The 19,816-nt window shown below is 38.3% G+C and overlaps 2 protein-coding genes across 4 annotated transcripts; one reads left to right on the top strand and one right to left on the bottom strand.

The window, feature by feature from the left end:
- Positions 1 to 471: 471 nt before the first annotated feature.
- Positions 472 to 12,197, bottom strand: RBM45 (RNA binding motif protein 45). Of its 3 annotated transcripts, none has more exons than XM_068685828.1 (10): positions 11,765 to 12,197; positions 10,701 to 10,823; positions 10,430 to 10,556; positions 9,073 to 9,183; positions 8,562 to 8,741; positions 7,506 to 7,635; positions 5,715 to 5,811; positions 5,213 to 5,376; positions 4,569 to 4,765; positions 472 to 1,432 (listed from the first exon to the last, which is right to left on the bottom strand). In XM_068685828.1, the coding sequence occupies exons 1-9, from the start codon at positions 12,140 to 12,142 to the stop codon at positions 4,573 to 4,575; spliced, it is 1,503 nt and encodes a 500-aa protein (XP_068541929.1). In that variant the 5' UTR covers positions 12,143 to 12,197; the 3' UTR covers positions 472 to 1,432; positions 4,569 to 4,572. The 3 variants fall into 3 exon arrangements, with proteins under 3 accessions (XP_068541929.1, XP_068541927.1, XP_068541928.1); XM_068685826.1 differs by having other exon boundaries at positions 5,213 to 5,379; positions 11,765 to 12,196; XM_068685827.1 differs by lacking the exon at positions 472 to 1,432 and having other exon boundaries at positions 4,237 to 4,765; positions 5,213 to 5,379.
- A 1,790-nt stretch (positions 12,198 to 13,987) lies between these two features.
- On the top strand, positions 13,988 to 19,816 carry LOC137858303 (uncharacterized). The gene is made up of 3 exons (XM_068685805.1): positions 13,988 to 14,593; positions 17,630 to 17,806; positions 19,206 to 19,816. The coding sequence occupies exons 1-3, from the start codon at positions 14,185 to 14,187 to the stop codon at positions 19,352 to 19,354; spliced, it is 735 nt and encodes a 244-aa protein (XP_068541906.1). The 5' UTR covers positions 13,988 to 14,184; the 3' UTR covers positions 19,355 to 19,816.

Genomic DNA, 19,816 nt, shown 5'->3' with positions numbered 1-19,816 from the left:
GGCATTGTGCTCCTGCACGTTGACCATTAGGACTGGGAAAGTCAAGAGCCTGGAACACTAGAAATGTGGAACACTAGAAATGAGGCTGCAAAGATTCCCCCAATAAGAAATAGTTGTCTTGAAAAGAGTAAGGGGGCCTAAGAAGATGAAGAAGGCAAAGACTGTAACAAAGTAGTATGATTCTGCAGCACAGAGAGCTGCATAGAAACAAATGCCAAAGCCTTCCTAGGAATATTAGATAGTAGGACTGCATTCTCACCTATTTTCCTGTGGATTGGGGAATTTTTGGAGGGATATCTTTCCAAAGGTGCTCAAAAAGAGAGCAAGTTGTGGCTGCTCACTTGTCTCCCCCCATTTGATGATCAAGGGACTGCAAATGGAAAAATTGGAAACCAGGTACATGTTTCCAGGAGAGCATGCTTGTACACTAGTGTGCATACAACTAGAATTTATCAATTTTATCTGTAAGAATTATTTTAATAACAAGCATTTATTCAATTCAACAAATAGTACTCAGGGTACACAGGAAAGTATTTGGTGTTTGAAAGTTATCTGTGCTAATACTTATCCAAATTAAGTTTGTTTACTCTTCATCAATGCTCAATTCTCTTTGTCCTGTCAAAACACCGAATTGTTCGATTATCTGATTCTTAAACAACATATTCATTGAAAGATTCTGAAAAAAAAAAAAAAAAAAAATAGCACTCAAGCACTCAAAAATGAAAGATGGGAAAAAAAAAGTCCCCGGACTCCATGTTTTCCCCATAGTTGTAATGAAAGTGACTCAAGATGGTAAAGGGCAACATAAGCAGCTCTGATAGTCTGACCCATAGTCAAATGTCCTTTGCACTAAACAGCACATAAAGCTTAATGAATACTTTTGGCCCAAATCAATGAAATATTTAAGAGCATACTTGAATCATTTTTATGAGTACAGCTGTTCTCTTGAATTTGACTTAATACTGATAGACTTGCTAGTACATTTTGAAAGTTATTTAATTTTAATTTACTGATGTACTTCAATGAAATTCTGGCCACTGGAAGTGCCTTCTATTTTAGCAGTCATAATCTGAATCATTATCAAGTCAAGCCCCAAAATGCTGACTCCTTTATCCCCCCTCCCATCATTGTACTTTCCCTGTTAGAGAAGGAATTCAGTTAAGCACAAGAGATATATTTCCATAATACAGGATGACAGGCTACTACAAGAACAACCATCAACATACAATTTTAGATGGCTTAATAGGGTTTTTTTGTTTGTTTTTAAATAGGTGCATGGCTATGTTTTTGAAAACAAAGTACCATGTGTAAATATATATATATAAAGATCAATTTTCTTAACAAAAAAGGAGTCACTGTCCACAGGAACCATGTCTAGTCACGTTTTCAGTCAGTCAGTCAGTCATCTGAGGGTCATGTCATTATTTAGTTTCTGTAGAAAAAAACACAAGTATAAAAATAGTATCAAAAAGCAACATACCTATTTGTGTTTTAAAACATAATTGTTACAATAACATAAGTGAAAGAAAAATTAACATATTTGGAGAATCATATTATCATATATGTGCTTCTTTATCTTTTAGAGAAGTACCTCTTTTTCTGAGCAGCGTGTGAAAGCCAGAATTTTTCTGCAGTACACTGTTGATAATAAAGTTATTTTTAAAATATATATATTATTTTTAATATCTATTTCAATGATGATACAACTGCTATTTAAGAGTATTTCTGCACAGTAATAAATCATTATAAATACATATTAAACTTGGTGCTTTTAATAAAGCCCTAACACACAAAAAATGCAAATCAAATCAGTGATGTAGGACTTTCAAACTTCTCAAAAGTCACTATGGAAAAATGTATGTATGGGTGCACACAGGGTAACTTCTAAAGTTCTTGCTATAATGGAAAAACATTTCTAAAATATTAGCAAATATTCCTTTTAGATATCTCAGTAACCGCTACCAGTACCCAAATCCTTACTGTGAATTTGGAAGTCCAACACAATCATTTTTTCCACTCTTTTGATGTTAGTGGTATTATGAAAATTAGAAGGTAAGAAAGACAATTTTAATAACAAAGAAAAAAAATCTAAACAGACACATAAGGCTAATCCTCTCCCGATTTTTTCGCATTAGTGTAATAGAAAAAGTAGTTTCTGCAGTCAATGGAAGTCTTCTGTTTTGGTATGCTAACCAATACCTTCCCTCCTATACCTGCTCTTCTGCTTATCCCATCTGCGTATATTCTCTATGGCATCATCTATGACATTCCCAGTTGTTCATACTACAGCTTAGAGCGCCATAATACACGTTTTTGAAATATTAAAACAGAAAGCACTATCACACATTCAGTTTAATTTCTTAAATATCTCAAGCCATAGGAAAAAAAAAAAAAGTCTTAGTCTGGAATCAAGATACAATCTTTACTTATCTGTGCCTTGCAAAACACATTATTCTTCCAATGTAAAGTCATCAAATTGGTAATTATCATCTTAAAAAGCTTATTTGTTATGTCTACCTTGTGAATATGCCTGGCATCAGCTTCCTACCATAGGATCCTACAGTTTTAGGATCCTAAACTAGCCTTTGTTTAGGTAAAAAAAAAAAAAAAAAAAAAAAAAAAAAAAAAAAAGCACCACCCACTGAACTCTTTGCTTACTTAAGCATATTTATAGATGAAGTTTAAGCCATCTCTTCAGTTTCCAAAGTTCTGAACTCAGTTTTTTGTCTCTGAATAATTGAATAATTTTTCTGTCATCTTAGCATCCTTCAGACTGTTAGACAACCCTTCCAGTATGGACAGTAATACTTTCTCTCCAGTGCCAATATTCCCTCATATTACATTCAGGAATTCCTCAATAAACCCAAGAATTCTCAACTCTTCCACTTACTTCATTACAAAGGGAATAGTTAATTATCTGTAAGCTCTAATACCTTTCGGAGTCACTCCATTTCTAGAAAGAAAATCTTGCAATTCATATGCAACATCATCCTCACTCAGGACATGACTGTAGCCTGTTACCAGTTTTGGAGAAATTAGTATTTTCCTGAGGTGTATTACAAAAGAGCAGAAGAATAAAAGCTTTATTTCTAAAAGATGGCTACATAAGCAATTTGGGGGGAAAAAATCACTTCTAGCTTGACAATCAAAAAATGAAAGAAAAAGATGAGCGAGAAGATACAAGTACAGATTCTCTTACTAACTTTGGATGTGTATTATTTACTTTTCTAGTAAAAAGTAGTCTTTTCCTACTATGAAGACAGACCTGGTATTTCATTATACTTTACATCATCATTTTTCCACTAGTGACAAAGAGGTTGGTCCTCTATTATTGGAAGTTTAAAAAAGTACCTTTAATAACAAAAATTGGGTAGATAAAAGCATGGGTAAAAATTACTTGAAGTTACATTCACCAGAGCTACCGATTTTAAAAAAAAAAAAAAAAAAAAAACTTTCTAAAGAGTGTTAGCACCAATTGCATGCAGAAAGAAAGCAAAAAATGTTTGTTTTCAAGTAAGTTGTATATAAAGACTAGGAAGGCTTTTAATAACTTCTGCTTAACAAAAGAAGAACATAAAAGTCCTTAGGAAAAAAAGGGAGAAGAACACTGCGGGTAAAGTTGCTCTTGGTCTTTATAACTCCTTGATCATAGGAAGTATCTACATAAAGACAGGTACAAGGAATGAAATCAAGTAAAATATTGATGTGAAGAGAGTTAAGATTTAAAGTAATGTTTTTTGACTGGGTCAAGGGGGGGTGGAAACTTGTATCACACTACACTAGTAATATGGCTACTGAAATTATCTGGGACTATAGTCCTATTCCAGTAGAGGCCTGAGTATAAAAAAATATATGTAAAATTTATATAGATTTTTATAATTTAATTCAAGTCAGTATTTTAAAAGAACAAGTGAATTTTGGCTCCCGAAGTCTATAAAACCTCTCTATATGAGCTTTGCCAGTTTTTATTGGACATAAACATACACCTCAACCCCACCACAACAGGCTCCACAGTATCTTCTTCACCATAACACGTTCCAGCTACACCCAATTTCTGAGCGTCCAGATTAACCAAGTCAAGGCCTTTGGTTTCACCTGACAACATTCCCTGTTCTTCACACGTCCACTTTATTTATCCCTTCCTTCATCTGTCTTTCAAGGTTAAACTCTGTACCCTTATCCAACACCATTCTCGGGGCATATGTTTGTAGTGAAAGAAAGACACGTACAAGCTGATCTTTGTTTATATTGTTTATTTTTCAATTCTCTTTTCAGTAAGATCTGATACTCACTTTATGTATATAAAATTATTTCTATTAATCAACTGGTTTGTATTTGTTCAAATGTTACAAAAATAAAGATTTCTTTACTAAAATAAGTGTGTATACATAAGCATACACACAGCTATATATATTAGATATAATTTGTGTGCGCATATATATTTCTAGCTAACAACTAAACTATAAATTTCAAATTAACATGACATGCACAACTAACTTGAAAATGCTTTGCCTCTATCTGACATAGATTAACTTGAACTTAAGTAACAGCTCAGAGTGGGTACTCACCTACTTAGTAAGTTCTCTGACGTTTGTTAGATTCCTCCGTAGGCGAGTCTGCCAACCTTACTTTAAGCCTGACACCATTCACAATCTTGCCGTGTAACGCAGTTATGGCATCACTGGCACTTGCTCTGTCTGCAAATTTCGCATAGCCCACATTTTTTCCAGACACAAGGTAAACTTTTATCAAGTGGCCAAAACGACTGAAAAAGTAGTAAGAAAGATAGTTAGGTCAGAGGTTTTGCTGCAGCACTGATACTTATTATCCAATCTCAACTATATGTGATTTCGTAGTTGTGAATTCAACATAGCATACATACGAGAATATAGTTTTGTGCCACCCTGCTTTAAAACCCCCCAATTTTTTTTAAATTAAAACTAAAATTTGTTTATAAATGTTATGAAACTAGACATTCTCTTTCTGATTACATAAATCATTAATTAGCCAGTTGCACTGGTAATGTTACAATCTGTTTCCAGACAAATTCCATTACACGCCTGTTTCAAAAGCTATTAGTTATTTATCACTTGCTTTTGCTGTGCATGTTCTTTTCTGAAAAAGAGTTTCCCTGACAGCAACCTTTTTTATTTTCAGGATTTATTTTAAATATCTCATGGTTAGAAAATACTTATTTGCTTATGGGCCTTACCAGAAAACATCCTCCAATACATTCACAGGTAAAGGATGAGGATGAAAAAGTATGAAAAGCCTTTCTTTTACAGAAGTGTCAGGTGGAACTTTTTTTTTGTGTGGTGGAAGTATGGCATCAGTTTGTGGTTGAAGTAATTGTGATCCAGAGTTTCCTCCAAAAGCCTGCTGAGACAGGAAGAAAAGAAAAAATGCAAACATAAAATAATTGATAAAAACTGACACTTTGTTATTCAGTTTACAATTTTTGTTCTTACCACTGGGCATAGATAGACTCTAACAGCTAATTCTAATCTTAGTCCATTTATTTTGGTTATTTTGTTAAATTGGAAAACAAATACAAATAAAGCCAGACATTTAAAGAAAACAGAAATACACAAACCAACCAGAGGTATTTCTTTTAAAGATGTAGTATCTAAAGCAGTGAGCTACGTTCTGTACTGACATACTCTTATTATCTTTAAAAACTCCAGATATTAACAGTATACATTATATTAACTTACAGGAGGTGTCCTATACTGCTGAACAATTGGATTGTTATTCCGCAACACTGAGGACACGTGTGCTGTTACCAGTTGTGTTGCCATTTTTCTGATGAGGCTGCAAGAAGTGATAATAAACTACTTTAGATAAAGAGCTAAGTAACAGTTAACTTCAGCAAGAGAAAAAGATTTTTTTTTTTTAAGATGTCCATTAAAATTTGAAAAAAAAAAATATCTGTAAACTCAAGTAGATAATGAAAAAGTCAGGCTTTCATACTAAGCATGATCTGAAAGTACATACACTACCTGGAACTCACTGACAACACTTGCATTTCTACATACAGAGATACAAAACTTTCCTCTACTTTTTCCAGTACTATCGTAAAAAAGAAAACTAACTACAGAGCCCACAACTTTTTGTGAAGGGTGCCTAGATGAACAAAGGGACAAATTTCACCTGTTTCTTTCAATAAAGAGCACAGAAAAACAATTCAGAAACCAGAACATTAATCACAGGAAGTTCATTTCCAGCTGTCATTCTCCAGTATTTTTTCCTTTGTTCTGTTGGGGAATAAGAAAAGCAATTGCACATTTGCATGAATTCATAGCCTATCATAGAATATCCCGAGCTAGAAGGGACCCATAAGGATCATCGAACCCAACTCCTGGCACCACACAGGTCTATCCAAAAATTCAGACCACATGACTGTCCAGACAGTCCAAATACTTCTTAAACTCCAGCAGGCTTGGTGCGATGACTACTTCCCCGGGGAGCCTGTTCCAGTGCGCAACAACCCTCTCAGTGAAGAACCGCTTCTTGATGTCTAGCCTAAACCTCCCCTGCCTCAGTTTGACACCATTCCCTCGCATCCTATCGCTGGTCACTAAAGAGAACAGATCGGAACCTGCCCTTCCACTCCCTCTTGTAAGGAAGCTGTAGGCTGCGATGGAGGTCTCCCCTTAGCCTCCTCTTTTCCAGGATGAACAGGCCAAGTTACCTCAGCCGTTCCTCATACATCTTCCCTTCTAAGCACTTCACCATCTTTGTAGCCCATTGCTACAAGACCATGATATAACAGGAAGTACCAAAGAGTAAAGAAAAACATTTGCAAGAAGCATGGTTACAATTAATTATTTTAGTTTAAAGCAGGCATGCACTTCTGAAGTGTATCTCCAAGTTGTCCCTCCGTACAGACTTTTCATTCATATCCCGGAATAGCTTTGATGACGAACTAGATTCATTTAGGATGAAACTAAGCTGAAGTTTTCAATACTGGAATGCACCTAAGCCATGCCAATTTCTAATGAGCATTTGAATCACAGGAACAAACAAGAGATGATTTAAAGTAAAACCTGACAATCCTCATACAATGCAGGTATCAGAGCCTCAGCTATAACAGTTTTATTCTACCTACAGGATCTATTGGCAGTGTTTGTATATTGCTAACACTGCCAAGAGATCAAGTAGGTGATACGTATTTTTAAATAGAAAAAGACTAAAATACATATTTCTAGGGTATGTTAGAAAAACTTGAATTTATTGAGAATCTTTGTAAGGGTCCCCGTGTTGTGTAACAAGGCCAGATGAGGTTTTAGATGAGGTTTTCTTTTTCTACCAGGCTAAGAAGTGTCAAGAGATTCATTCTAAACTATTTAAAAAAAAAAAAACACACCTAGATTTCAGAAAATATTACGTCCAAATACGAAACTAGATTAGTGACATGGCTCTTCCTTTTCATATTTAAATAAGAGTAATAATAGTTTTGCTCTCTAGAAAACAGGTTACATGCTTCTCTATGTATTAGTACTTACTCTGAACTATCGTTCCCATCTTCCAAAAAAATGACAGTTAATCGGTTTCCAGGAGGATACTCAAAACCATGTAGTTTATACTTGGCATATATAGCTGATGCTGCAGTACTGTACTGAATCACAGCGTACCCTACAAATACAGTGCACATGGTTTAAGCACAATACAAGTACATCCTAACAAACTACACTCACTTAAAGCAAGCAGTAGGATCAAGCTACATATTAGTCTGTCATGGATGCTACAAAATTCCTAGGTCTCTTTACCAAACAGCACATTCCTTACTAGCAACATTAGTGTTTGGGAATAGAACTTCTGTGAAATTAACTAGTGACAAATCACCTTTATTCGTATTAATTTGAAAATCTAGTAATAAAGCAACATAACAAAACATGTCTTCTTCTCCAAGACAAAACTAGAAGAAAAAGTTACATATTTCAGCTTAAAATGCAATTATTCCATAAACAAATGAGTCTCAAGTACTGTAAAGTTACAACATAACACTCTGAATTGTTTCCATTTCAAGCTTCACTCTCATGCTTTTCTCACCTATAGCAAAACAACAAGACTGAAACAAAAACAATCCTTCCGATACAAAACAAATTTTGTTTGGAACTATTTTATCCTGTTTACTCATATCTGCTCTCAGACAAATACACACAGTTATTTCAAGATGAAAACTCAAATTATCTGTTTGCAGAACATTCAAGATAGATGTTTAATTTTCAAAAATTTTCGTCTTCTATTATACCCCAAACTATTAACTTCACTTGACCAAAAAGTTAATTCTCATGGTTTTGATTCTGCCCTTCTTGAGATTTTATTAACCTTATTTATATTTATTGTTAGTTATCTGTAAAGAGGTGTTCAAACAAAACTGAATTTTTGGGCTTATGCATCGGTAATAGCAGCCAGCATTGGTACGTAAGACCATTAATTATTTCCCACAACTACTTGATTTTGCAATCTGAATGTACTGAAATACAACTAAAAGGTGGTGTTCTCTTCATAGGAAAAAAAAAAAAAAGTGAAGATTTTTTTTTTGTACTTCTACTTACCATTATTAGTATGAGGATCTCGCTGAACATCACAATACTCTAGTCCTGGGACTAGATCAAAGAGGGCAAACAGCTGCTCTTGGACAAAAGGAAGTCGTGATACCACTGACAGACGTTTGGAGACTGACTCCTGAATTCGGCTCTCGTTTTTTTCAAAACTACAAAACTCTGGCTGCCCACCTCAAGAATCAACATAAAAATAAATAAACCAAAGTCATCGCACTAGCAAGCCTTCATTTCAAACATATTTTTCATTCAACTTTTTAAATTATTCTAAGTGAATTAAACACTAAAGGTAACATGTTTATTTCATCAGTGCAGATCTTGAAATAATCAGGCAACAAGAGCAAAGCAAACCATGAAAATATTGAGATGAAATGCCTGACTCATTTTCTAACTCAATCTATTAGTAGTCAAACTAAACCTCCATTAGCCTCCCTTCTACCAAACCACACTCTTACATTGCGATTGAGACTACAAATCATTTTTACTATGAAAAGCTGTGACTTACAAAATGGAAATGCATTTCCTCTTGGTTCTTGTCTTGTGTTATTACTGTAGTATTCATGTTCAAAAGACTCTGATGACTTATTTTTAGGTTCAGCCAAAATGGCCCGGTAGCCTAGAAGAAACGATCACATATAAGAACACCTCTATGTACCCCAAATTTCCATGATCAGATCTGCATTCTCCAAGTACTGTATTTAGCAATATATTATTCAGAAAACCCATTTAAGTGCTATCTTTTAATGTGTTAACATAACACATAAAGTGTTATGTTAAACACATAAAGTTAACATACTCCACGTAAAACATTCACATGTTAAGTGCAACAGAGCCTACTTATTCTAGGGGTGACCAAGCATTGGAACAAGTTACCCATGAAAGCTGTGGCATCTCCATCCTTAGAGATATTCAAAGCTGCCTGGATATGGTTCCTTACAGCCTACCCTAGGCAGCCCTGCTTAAGCAGCAGGGAAGACAAGACCTCCAGAGGTCCCTTCCTGTCTCAGTCATCCTGAGATATTTTGCAGGACCCAGAGATGTTGCAGAGGCAGTCAGCTGCCACAGACCTGGAACTGCTCATTCATGTTTTGTACTGATCTAGGTTCTGCTTATCAATAATTTACGTATTACTAACTAAGAAATAAAATTTAACAGTTAAGCAATCTCAGGCTCATATTTGTGACAATTCCTGCAAAGGCATAAAACATTCATGTAGAACTACTTCTGATATACCAGGTATACTACTTAAACCAGAAACAAGCAAACAAAAAAAAAAAAAACCACACCTACATGCCAAGGTGCTTAAAATTTGTGATTAAGTGAACACTGAACAGGAGGCTAGACCGGAAGGCTGCTGCTAAGATTTGGTGCTAGGATGTAAATGACAATTGTTGATTATGAAACGGGGCAAAGTCTTACTTTCTGTAAAAGATTAATCCTTGAATTAAGTTTAAAAAATAAATTAAAACTTCAATTAGCCTAATTTTGTTCTTAAGTAAATGTAATCACAACAGAATCCCTAAGGATTATCAAATAAAGTTTTATGTCAAATATAGCAATATGTGTTAGCTGGAAAACAAATTCTCAGGGATACATAAAAATCAGATTCTCCCGTGTATGGAGGCTACATTACAGACCGATGATAATTCATGTAAGAAAAGCACTGCACTCATTTCCAAACTCTTTTCACTGATCTTACTTACAAAGTTTGGTAATGCAAGAATGTAATCAGGTGAACAATAGTAATATTATTTTTACTCGCAAAATAATTTGCCTGCAAACAACACTGAAAATTAAAAGGTATACAAATGATGGTACACACTCATTGTGAGAAACTTTAAAGAATTCAGTAAGATTCTTACTTCGATCACACTCTTCAATTGCTCGGGCAGCTTGTGATGGTTTTAAGTATCTCACATAACCCAACCCTTTACTTTCTCCAGTAGTCTTGTTTTTAATAATGCTGCAATATTCAATGTCTCCATACGTCTAGAACAAATAAAAAGTGCATTAATTAGAACAAATTGAAAAAGCCCTTCTGATAAATTAAGAAAAAAAGCTAGTTTAAAATAATAACTAATATTTTTTATTTTTTTTTTAACTAATTATTTTCTAATAGTAGCAAATTAGTACCTTAAACTTCTCTCTCAGATCTTCCTCTGTATAGGACTTTGGTATCATAACAAAGATACGTGTAAGCTCCTCATCTTCAACATCTCGGTGGCTTCCAGAAGCCCTTGACTGTGCAATAAATACCTAACAAGAAAATTACATAAACATTAATTAATGGAAAAAAAGGGCTTAGTAACATATCAAGTTTGTTTTCAAACAAATCTTTATATTTATCTTTCACATGATGTAGCTTTCCTAATGTGAACAAGGACATCTCTGATCATAGATGCACCTGCAACAAGAGACCTACAACTATGGTACACCCACACTGGTTTCTCAAGCACGACAGTGGCCAGTAGAAGTTCTGACTTGAGATACCAAAGAACAGTCAGGAAAAGCAAAACTCTGTCCAGCACTATCAATGATACAGGGGGCATCTGAGGTAGCAACAAATGCATCTCTGCAACAGGCCAGCCCTGGTATACCAGTCTTAAAAACGACAAAAAATAATTAGTTAAACTTTGCTCCTGCAGTTCACCTGGAGGCATTCAAGATCAGAATGGATGAGGCCCTGGATAAAATGATCTAGTAGGAAAAATCCATGCCCATGGCAGGGGGTCTTTAAGGTCTCTTCCAACCCAAGCCATTCTGATTCTATGTTTATCTGGGGACTATGAAAACAGTTCGAGAGATTGAAACCTACCAGCCACTGATCAAAAACAAACAAACAAAAAAGTTTCAATAAAACCAGTGCCTACGATTAAAAGCTCCCTGGTTTAAGCTCCCAGCAGCGCTTCGCTCTCGCACCTGGCTGCCCGCTTCCCCACAAGGAGGGCAGAGGGCGCTGGGGGGGCTGCTCCCGGCCGGCCCCCGCCTCAGGCGGCCCCACGGGGCGGCTTCACCTCTGTACGTGGAGGCCACCGCTCCTCGAAGCCGGCAAGCCCGGGCCCGGCGGCTGAGGCCTGCCGCCCTCCTGCCGCCGTGCTGGGAAGGCAGGGAGGGAGGGAGGCCGGGGGCGGCCGGGCAAGGGAAGCGGTGGCTGCTGCAGCCCCGATGCCAACAGGGAGGGGGAGGAGGCGCGGTACCTTGATGGGCTTGGTGTCGGGGACCAGGCTGCGGCCGTGCATCTCCTCCATGGCCCGGCAGGCCTGCGAGCTGCGGGCGAACTTGATGAAGGCGATGCCGCGGGACTCGTTGGTGCGCTTGTCCCGCAGCAGCCAGATGTTCTGGATGTCCCCGAACGGGGAGAAGCGCTCCCGGATCAGCGCCTCCCCGGCGTCCTTGCCCAGCACCACGAACACGCGGCTGTTGGGCGGCTCGTCCAGGCACTCGGCCGACAGCCGAAAGCCGCCGCTCTCCTCCATGGCGTGGCCGCCGCCGCCGGGCTCCCGGGCCGCCGGGGCTCGCTTCTCGGGGGCCGGCGGGGAGCGGCCGCAGCGCCCTTTCCGCCGCGGAGACAACATGTCCTCCGCCCGCCTCCCCGAACCACTCGGCGCACAGGCCCCGCCGCCGGCGGGCGGAGCTCGGCTCCCCGCACCGCCCCGACACCGGCACCAGCTGGGGGGCGCTGCCGCAGGGGCGGTGTCACAGCGGCACAGCGCCGCGGGGCGGGGGCGGCGGCACCCTGCGGGGGCACCGTGCGCGGCCCTGGTCCAGGCGGGCCGCCTAGGGCAGGCTGGCCGCCATCGCGACAGCTTTGAAGCGTCTCCAAGGAGGGAGGAGGCTCCGCAGCCTCTGCGGGCTGCCCGTGCCAGCGCTCGGTCACCCGAGCCTGTGGTGTTTGCCCCTTGTCCTGTCACGGGGCGCCATGGAAAAGGGCCTGGCTCCTCGGCACCTTCCCTTCAGACATATATATATATATATATATACACATATATACATAAATAAAATATATATAAAATGTATTTGTATATAAAAATAATATGCATAAAATAAATATAAATATATATTTAGTTTATATATAATATATATAAATGATTTTTATATATAATATATACATATATATGTATAATGCATATATACTATGATATATATTATTTATATATACAAATAATGTGAAATGTGTTCATCTGATTCGTGTCAGTATGGAACGGTGCTAGGGCCGCATGGTATGATGAATGTGACCTTCTCTCTTACCCTTGTATAACCACAAGTCTAAGAAAAACAGAATGGTTAATGTATATAGTTCTTGTACCTTGCAAAGGCATATTTTAACAATTCGTGTCAATAGAGAGCAGTTCTGTCTGTCTCTGGGTCCTGCACTGGCAATTTAACTCTTCCACAGATGTGGTTTCTTCCCTTTCCTCCCAGTGTCCCAGTCTCCCCCTCATTATAGTCAAATTATCAAATCTTCAGAAATATTCCTCAAATCCATGAGCCTATTTGCTTTTGTTATTCTGAACTCTTATTCCTAACAGTTGCAGCCTTTTTGCCTTTGTGGTTGATTTAGCACTGCTATAGATGTGACTGGAGTGTCCCTGTGAATGGCCTGTGAGGAATGTTTTAACAACACCTGAAGTGTCAATAGAGAGCTATTTGTATTTGTATGTTCTTTCTTTGAAGTCTCTGATGTCTGGGGGTTTCGGAACAACTGCTAACAACTAGTAACTGTTATGGCTTCTGAATGGGACACTATGCAAGCCCCTGATATCTGGCCAGGTGGCCAGGAGATTAAGGAGAAGAAAGAAAGAAGCTGAAGGACGGCTGGAAGACAAAACTTGCAGGGGACGCTGTGTAAGCTTTTGACATGCTGCCAAGGAGTACAAAGGGGAAGGACAAGAAAAAAAAAATGAGAGGAAGACTACGAGCCTTCAGCATGAAAGACCCCCAGAGACCCCTAGGGGGACCACCAGAGACTGATGAGCATGCTCCAGTAGGAGGGTTTGGATCCCAGAAGCTAATTATAATAACCCGTTTTTTTAAAAAAGTAGTAATGAATATGTATTAGCCTAGGAGCATAAAAATCAGCTACTTGAGGTAACTGGTGTGTGTCTAGGTGGAGTGGAGACTCGCGACGCACCCAGCGCTGTTTGCTTACCTCTATTCTTTTAATAAATTGTAAACTTTGATTATAATCCTATTTGAGGACTGAGCGAATTTGTAACACATAATATATATAAAGTAAAAAATATAAATATATGATATCAAATATATATATTACATTAAATAATATATATTTATATATATATATTTATATATATATATATTTATATATATATATTTATATTTATATTATATATATAATACATATAAAAGTCCTGAGGCAGCCTTCTCCAGGCTGATCAGCCCCAGCTGCTCTCAGACGTGCCCCTGTCCCATAACCATCTCCGTAGCCCTTCCCGGACTCCCTCCAGCCGCTCCATGTCTCCCGCTCCCCGGGGAGCCCCGACCTGGGCGCAGCAGTGCAGGCGCTCCGAGGCAGCACCCCTCCCTCGTCCTGCAGTCACCCTTCTCCCTGCACAGCCCAAGGTGCCATCCACTTTCTCCACAGCCAGGGCACTGGCTCATGGTCAGTTTCAGCGTCCACCAGGTCCCTTCCTACAAAGAGAGTTCACCACATCTCCCACAGCTGGCTCCAAACGCAAGCAGCTCTCCACGCCGTCGTGGCAGTGACCCGAGGACGCCATTTGCTGGCGGCTCCCAGCCCTCTGCCTTGCCGCACACGGGGCCTCCGGCTGCCGGCCGGCCCCAGCCTGCTGCTGCCTGCTGCGGAGCCCGGGGGCAGCCCCAGCTCGGTACCGGCCACGGCCCCCCCCGCGGGGCCCTGCCGTTGGGACCGTTGGGAGCGTTGGGACCGCTGCCACATCGCGCGACGCCCACCCCTGCCCGCTCCCGCCAGAAGAAGCGGGAGAGGCGGCTGCCGGGGGCGGCCTGCGGCGGGCCCCTTGGGCGCTGGGCGATTGGCAGGCGACAGAGTAAGAGGGAGTCTCTGAAGGGACGCGGCCTGAACAGAACTTTTCTTTTTTATTTTTTCTGAAGTTTCAAGTTGAAAACCTGTTTGGGGATAACTTAAAAACCTGTTTGGGGGTAATGAAAAAATTTTCTTCCTCATTCTTGATAAGGCACTAGAAGAAGCACAGTCCATGGGCTGTAATAGCGCACTGGGCACTTCCCTTTCTAATTGTACATCGAATTTATTTTTATTTTTTTAAAGGGTGATTCGTGCATAGTAACTGAAGTAGGGAAGCACGATCCTGTGGCTGGCTGTGGCTAGTTCTGCGCTGTGCTGTTGTCCCACTGAGGCTTCTGCCCTCCCTGGCGCGGCCTCACTTCGAGTGACGTGGAGTTTGGACGTGGAGTTTGGATCCAGTGTAACTGCTCACCCTGGCCTATGTGGCTGATGCAATTTGACTTTTTATGAGGAAAAACACAGCTTTTTTTTTTTTTTTCCTCTGATTATGTGAAAAACTTCTGCAAACAGGCTGTGGAATTCTGTGTTGTTTCCTTAACTATGCCAGTTCCTGGCTGGTTCACACTGCGTGCTGAAGCACTGCTTTATCGGCTAGTCAACCCTGCAGACTGCATGCGGAAGAAAAACACAACCAACCTAAAATAAAACACTTCAGTGTTTCTAGATAATCGGTGCCTGTTCACCACCAGCAGTTCTATCAAGTGATTTCTAGCTGCTGTTTTATGAATGGATGAGGAAAACTGCTTTTGTTTGCACTTCAGCGATTCTAATGCACAGCATGGTTATCATCGGTAACTATTCTAGAAAAATGAGGAAAGGAAGGGTCTCCTGTGATACGGACCGGACCGTGCTGGTTCTTAAATAGTTCTGTTCTTTATCTAGATCTCAAATAGCTTTCTAAAGGTCCAGATTGCTTTTGCAGAGATGGAAACTGACATATGAGTAATAGTATGTCAGTTTCCATCTCTGCAACATAGTACCTGACCAAAACTGCATATAAAGCTCAGGTTCTCTGAGCTTCTGTCCAGTACTTTTTTTTCAGAAAGAAACATTCACCCCAGAAGAGATTTTTTAAAAGGCTAGACATTTACTAGAATAAATGTCAAAACCCTGTAGTGGTTGATGAAGGCTGTTTTTGAATATATTGTGTAGACTATTAAATTTTTTAAAAGTTAGAACCAAATGGTAAAAAGTAAACCTAACATTGTTCTGTAAGTCAAATGCAGTGTGAAGCATGAATATCTTCTTGGGCAAATACAAAGAATCGACAGCTCCCTTTTATATATAATTAATCACTTTATATTAGCTATTTATTACACATTGTTGGTTTAGTTAACATTGTCTAACATGCATCTGTTGAGTGATTGTTAATTGGCTGATCATTGTATCTGTACTGCAGTGAATTTCTGTCATTGTTTGATCAGGTTGATTATATGTCTTTGAATACTGTGTTTGAACATTTCCCAATTGGCATCTCATCATCAATACAATACTAAGTTGTCTTGGATACAGCAAACATTGTTCCATACTTGCTTTATTAGACTACAGATAGCTTGCCTCTGATTGCATTGTTTAGCAGTTTTATTGATTGCATTCTCAAGTGCCCCATTACTGAAGTGGTATATCTACAATGACCAGACTTCATTTTTCAGGCCTTTATACATTGAAGTCATCCTTTTAATTCCTTCTATTTGGTTTTGTTTGGAAAAGGTGTTACAACACATTTTATACTTGTGCACAAAAGTGTCCCTTCTAGTAAAGACCAAGTTGTTGTATAATAACACATTGAAACTCTTGTTTGTCATTGTTTGTTATTGCTTGCATTCAGTTTTGCTTTTTTTTTTTTTCTTCTTTTAATTTATCAGCTTTCCTGTCCAGCCCTCTGATTTTGAATTCATACTGTCTACAGATGTTATTTATAGGATCTGTAAGGGAACATATTTAAAACAAATATTTGTGAAAACAGTCTTCAACAAGTTCTGAATTTTTCATTACAATGCTTTCCTGTCTAAATCACAATTTCAGCATATTGCTGTATTTGGTTCTCAAGAGTACTCTTTGTATTGTTTAACTGAAAACATGCTTATATTCAGATTGTTATAAAATAATTGCATCGTTTTAATAAATCCTAACAAAACTTATTCCTAAGTAAAGGGAAAGTAATTACAACTTTTCATTTTCCTATACTAGAAAAGCAAATGCTTGGTTATTTTGATGTCAGATTAGGGAACATTTTTGAGAAGTCCTTCTACATAAATTATCATAGAAAATAACGTTTAATCAATAAATATTAAGGTTATTCATCAAATATATTAATGGTTACATTAATATGTTGTATTAGAAAACATTAAGCTTTGCATCTCCCTGTGGCTTTTTCCTGTGAGGTCAGGGTGAGGTGCTCCTAGAGGCACCTGGAAGGGCTCCTAGAAGTTTGGTTTCTAGCCAGGAATAATCCTTGTGAATCTTCACATCTCTACTGTGGTGGCAGCTTCCCTCCTGCTTTCAAGAGATTTCCTGGGTACAGGAGGATAGACCAGAGTGAGGGATGTTTTGGATAGGTGATGGGAGTTGAATTCTACAGTTCTGGAGACATTCTAAGTATCACTGTAACCCACAGGGAAATCCTGAGGTGCTGCTGTGTTTTAAATAGGTCTTCTAGACAGAAGTACATTGACCTTTACTCTTACCATGGAAGTAACTCAAAGCTACCATAACTTCCAAAGATGTGAGTGGAAAATTCAGTCTCCCTCCGAGATGCTGCAAAAAACTCATGATGCTTTTCTCTAATTGTAAGTTAGATCACTTAAAAAAATAAATAATAATGACCATCAACAACCAGATCATGTTAAGAAACTTTGCACCTTAACAAAGCCTTATTGAAACTTACATCCGTAAGTAAGTCAGGTCATATTTTCATTAGTTTGAGGCATGTTATCTTTTATTACTGTGCAAGAAGAAGATATTCTCTAAAACTGTAGAAGATGACAAATATAACAACAGCAAACATTTCTATAACATCGTGCATTTTTTTTTTCGGCAGAGCTCAAAATGGGTGATGTTGAAAAAGGCAAGAAGATCTTTATTCAGAAATGTTCTCAGTGCCACACAGTTGAAAAAGGTGGAAAGCACAAGACAGGACCAAATCTTTGGGGTTTATTTGGCCGCAGAACAGGACAAGCTGCAGGATTTTCTTACTCAGATGCAAACAAGAACAAAGGTAAAACTAACAGATGACATGGATGAGGTGCAGTGCTGGAGAGAACATAGATGGGAAAGAAAAAATTAGAGGTACGATACCAAGGCTAAATCACATTGAGTTACTCTCACAACCATCTACTTTACATTACTATACATGAGTCTGAACTATAGTTTCAGAAACAAAACTATTCATCCCCTAAATTAAAAAGAAATTCTTGCAACATTTAGCATGCCAAGTCAGAATGTATATAGCTTCCCGGAGCTCTGTAGTGTCAATGGGCAGATTTTCATTTCTGTTCCTTAAGAATGCTGCTAGATTTTGTTTGCTGGTCACTACCCTCTACTGGCATTGTGGCGTGCTGCAGTTGTTTCATTCAGCAACGCTTTACTAAATACCATCACCTACTAGTAAGCAATGACTTGCCTTGTGTATTTAGTACAGTCAGTCTTGAAAGGCAATGGAGCACCAAAAAGTGGAAAATAAGTCTGTGTATTAATTTTGAGGGGTTGTTGTTTTATAGATACTGTTTGAATATAAATTATATTTGAATCAAGCTATTAATTACAAATGCAGTCTTGTTGTTTTTTTTTTTCTGGTTACTATGGTATTGTAGAATTTACTCACTTTTTATTTTCTTTGATTTCTGGGAGCTATTTTTTGACATTCACTTTATAATGGTAATTCCTTGGTGCAAAACATCATGTACTTCAACATGTTAATTATGTTTTTTCATTGAAAAATTAGTAAACAAATAATACAGATGTTAGTAGTAATTTTTGAAAGAAAGCTAACAAAGTGATACCTAAATCCACTTGAGGTAATGGGAAAAGTCAACTTTGGAGGACAGAAGATAAAACTGAACATGTCATTACGATGAGGTATTTTGATAGTATCAGCACAACAGTAGGCTTCAGTTGACAGAGACAGAATTTAGCCATGCTGGAAGAAAACACTAATGCTTTTTTAGCTTCTGTGAAGATATTCCAGGAAGTTGCCATTGATTACTCTTTTTCTAAGGCCCTTCAGTGGAACACAACTTCAATGAATTTAATGTCGATCTGCAGACACTCATTTTCAACAGTTAAATAAAATGACAGTTGTATCTTCTGGATACTGGAATTACAAAGATACATACTTTAAAAGCAGTAAGTAGTTTTATGCTAATTGGCTCAATAACTTGCAACTCCTGATGATGCTAAAAAATATTTGAGTTACTTAAAGTGACTCAAACACGATCTATACCTTGTGCATTTTATATTATGCTACACTCACGTTCACATTTCTCTTGGATTGTGGGTACGTTATGTTCAGGAGCACCACCGCACCTTAGACTTGAGACCCTTGGTAATTGTTGTAAACATATGATGTTGGGCTAGCCTTGCAGTTTACTGTGTTTTTTTTTTTGTTTGTTTTTCAGGAGTTACCTGGAATGAGAGTACACTGATGGAGTATTTGGAAAACCCTAAGAAATACATTCCTGGTACAAAAATGATTTTTGCTGGAATTAAAAAGCAGAATGAAAGAGCTGATCTTATTGCATACTTGAAAAAAGCAACTTCTTCATGAAACATGGCTGCAGCAGCTGTAGTAAAAGTGAAAATGCTTTTAATTTTGAGTAGCTGCTATGTCCGGTTTTAGCATTTTGATGTTTATTGTTCATTAGGGACTGGCCTTAGCAAAACCAAAGAAATGTATGTTTTAAGATGCTGCATCCTAATAAATAACACTGAGAGGTGAGCATTACTTATATTGTGTCATTTAGTAGTTCATAGACCTTTGTGGACTGCAATACAGGAAAATACTGTTCTTTTCTCTACGGAGGTCTGGGAGCCCAATTCTGCAACTAGTTATTCAAATGCTCACTAAAACTATTATTATCTGGTTGTGGCGACATAAATAGGAAAACTCCTCTAAGTATTAGAACTGATGACTAAATTAAGTTTTTCTTTTGGAGAAAAGCCCTCAGCATTACCATCTGGGAAGAAAGGTACTGTATGCAATAGACAGGAGAATATGATCTTACATTAA

Source organism: Anas acuta, chromosome 6 (assembly GCF_963932015.1).
Source record: "Anas acuta chromosome 6, bAnaAcu1.1, whole genome shotgun sequence".
Classification (NCBI taxonomy): Eukaryota; Metazoa; Chordata; class Aves; order Anseriformes; family Anatidae; genus Anas; species Anas acuta.
The sequence above is the reverse complement of the archived record's forward strand: the minus strand, read 5'-3'. Positions and strand labels throughout refer to the sequence as shown.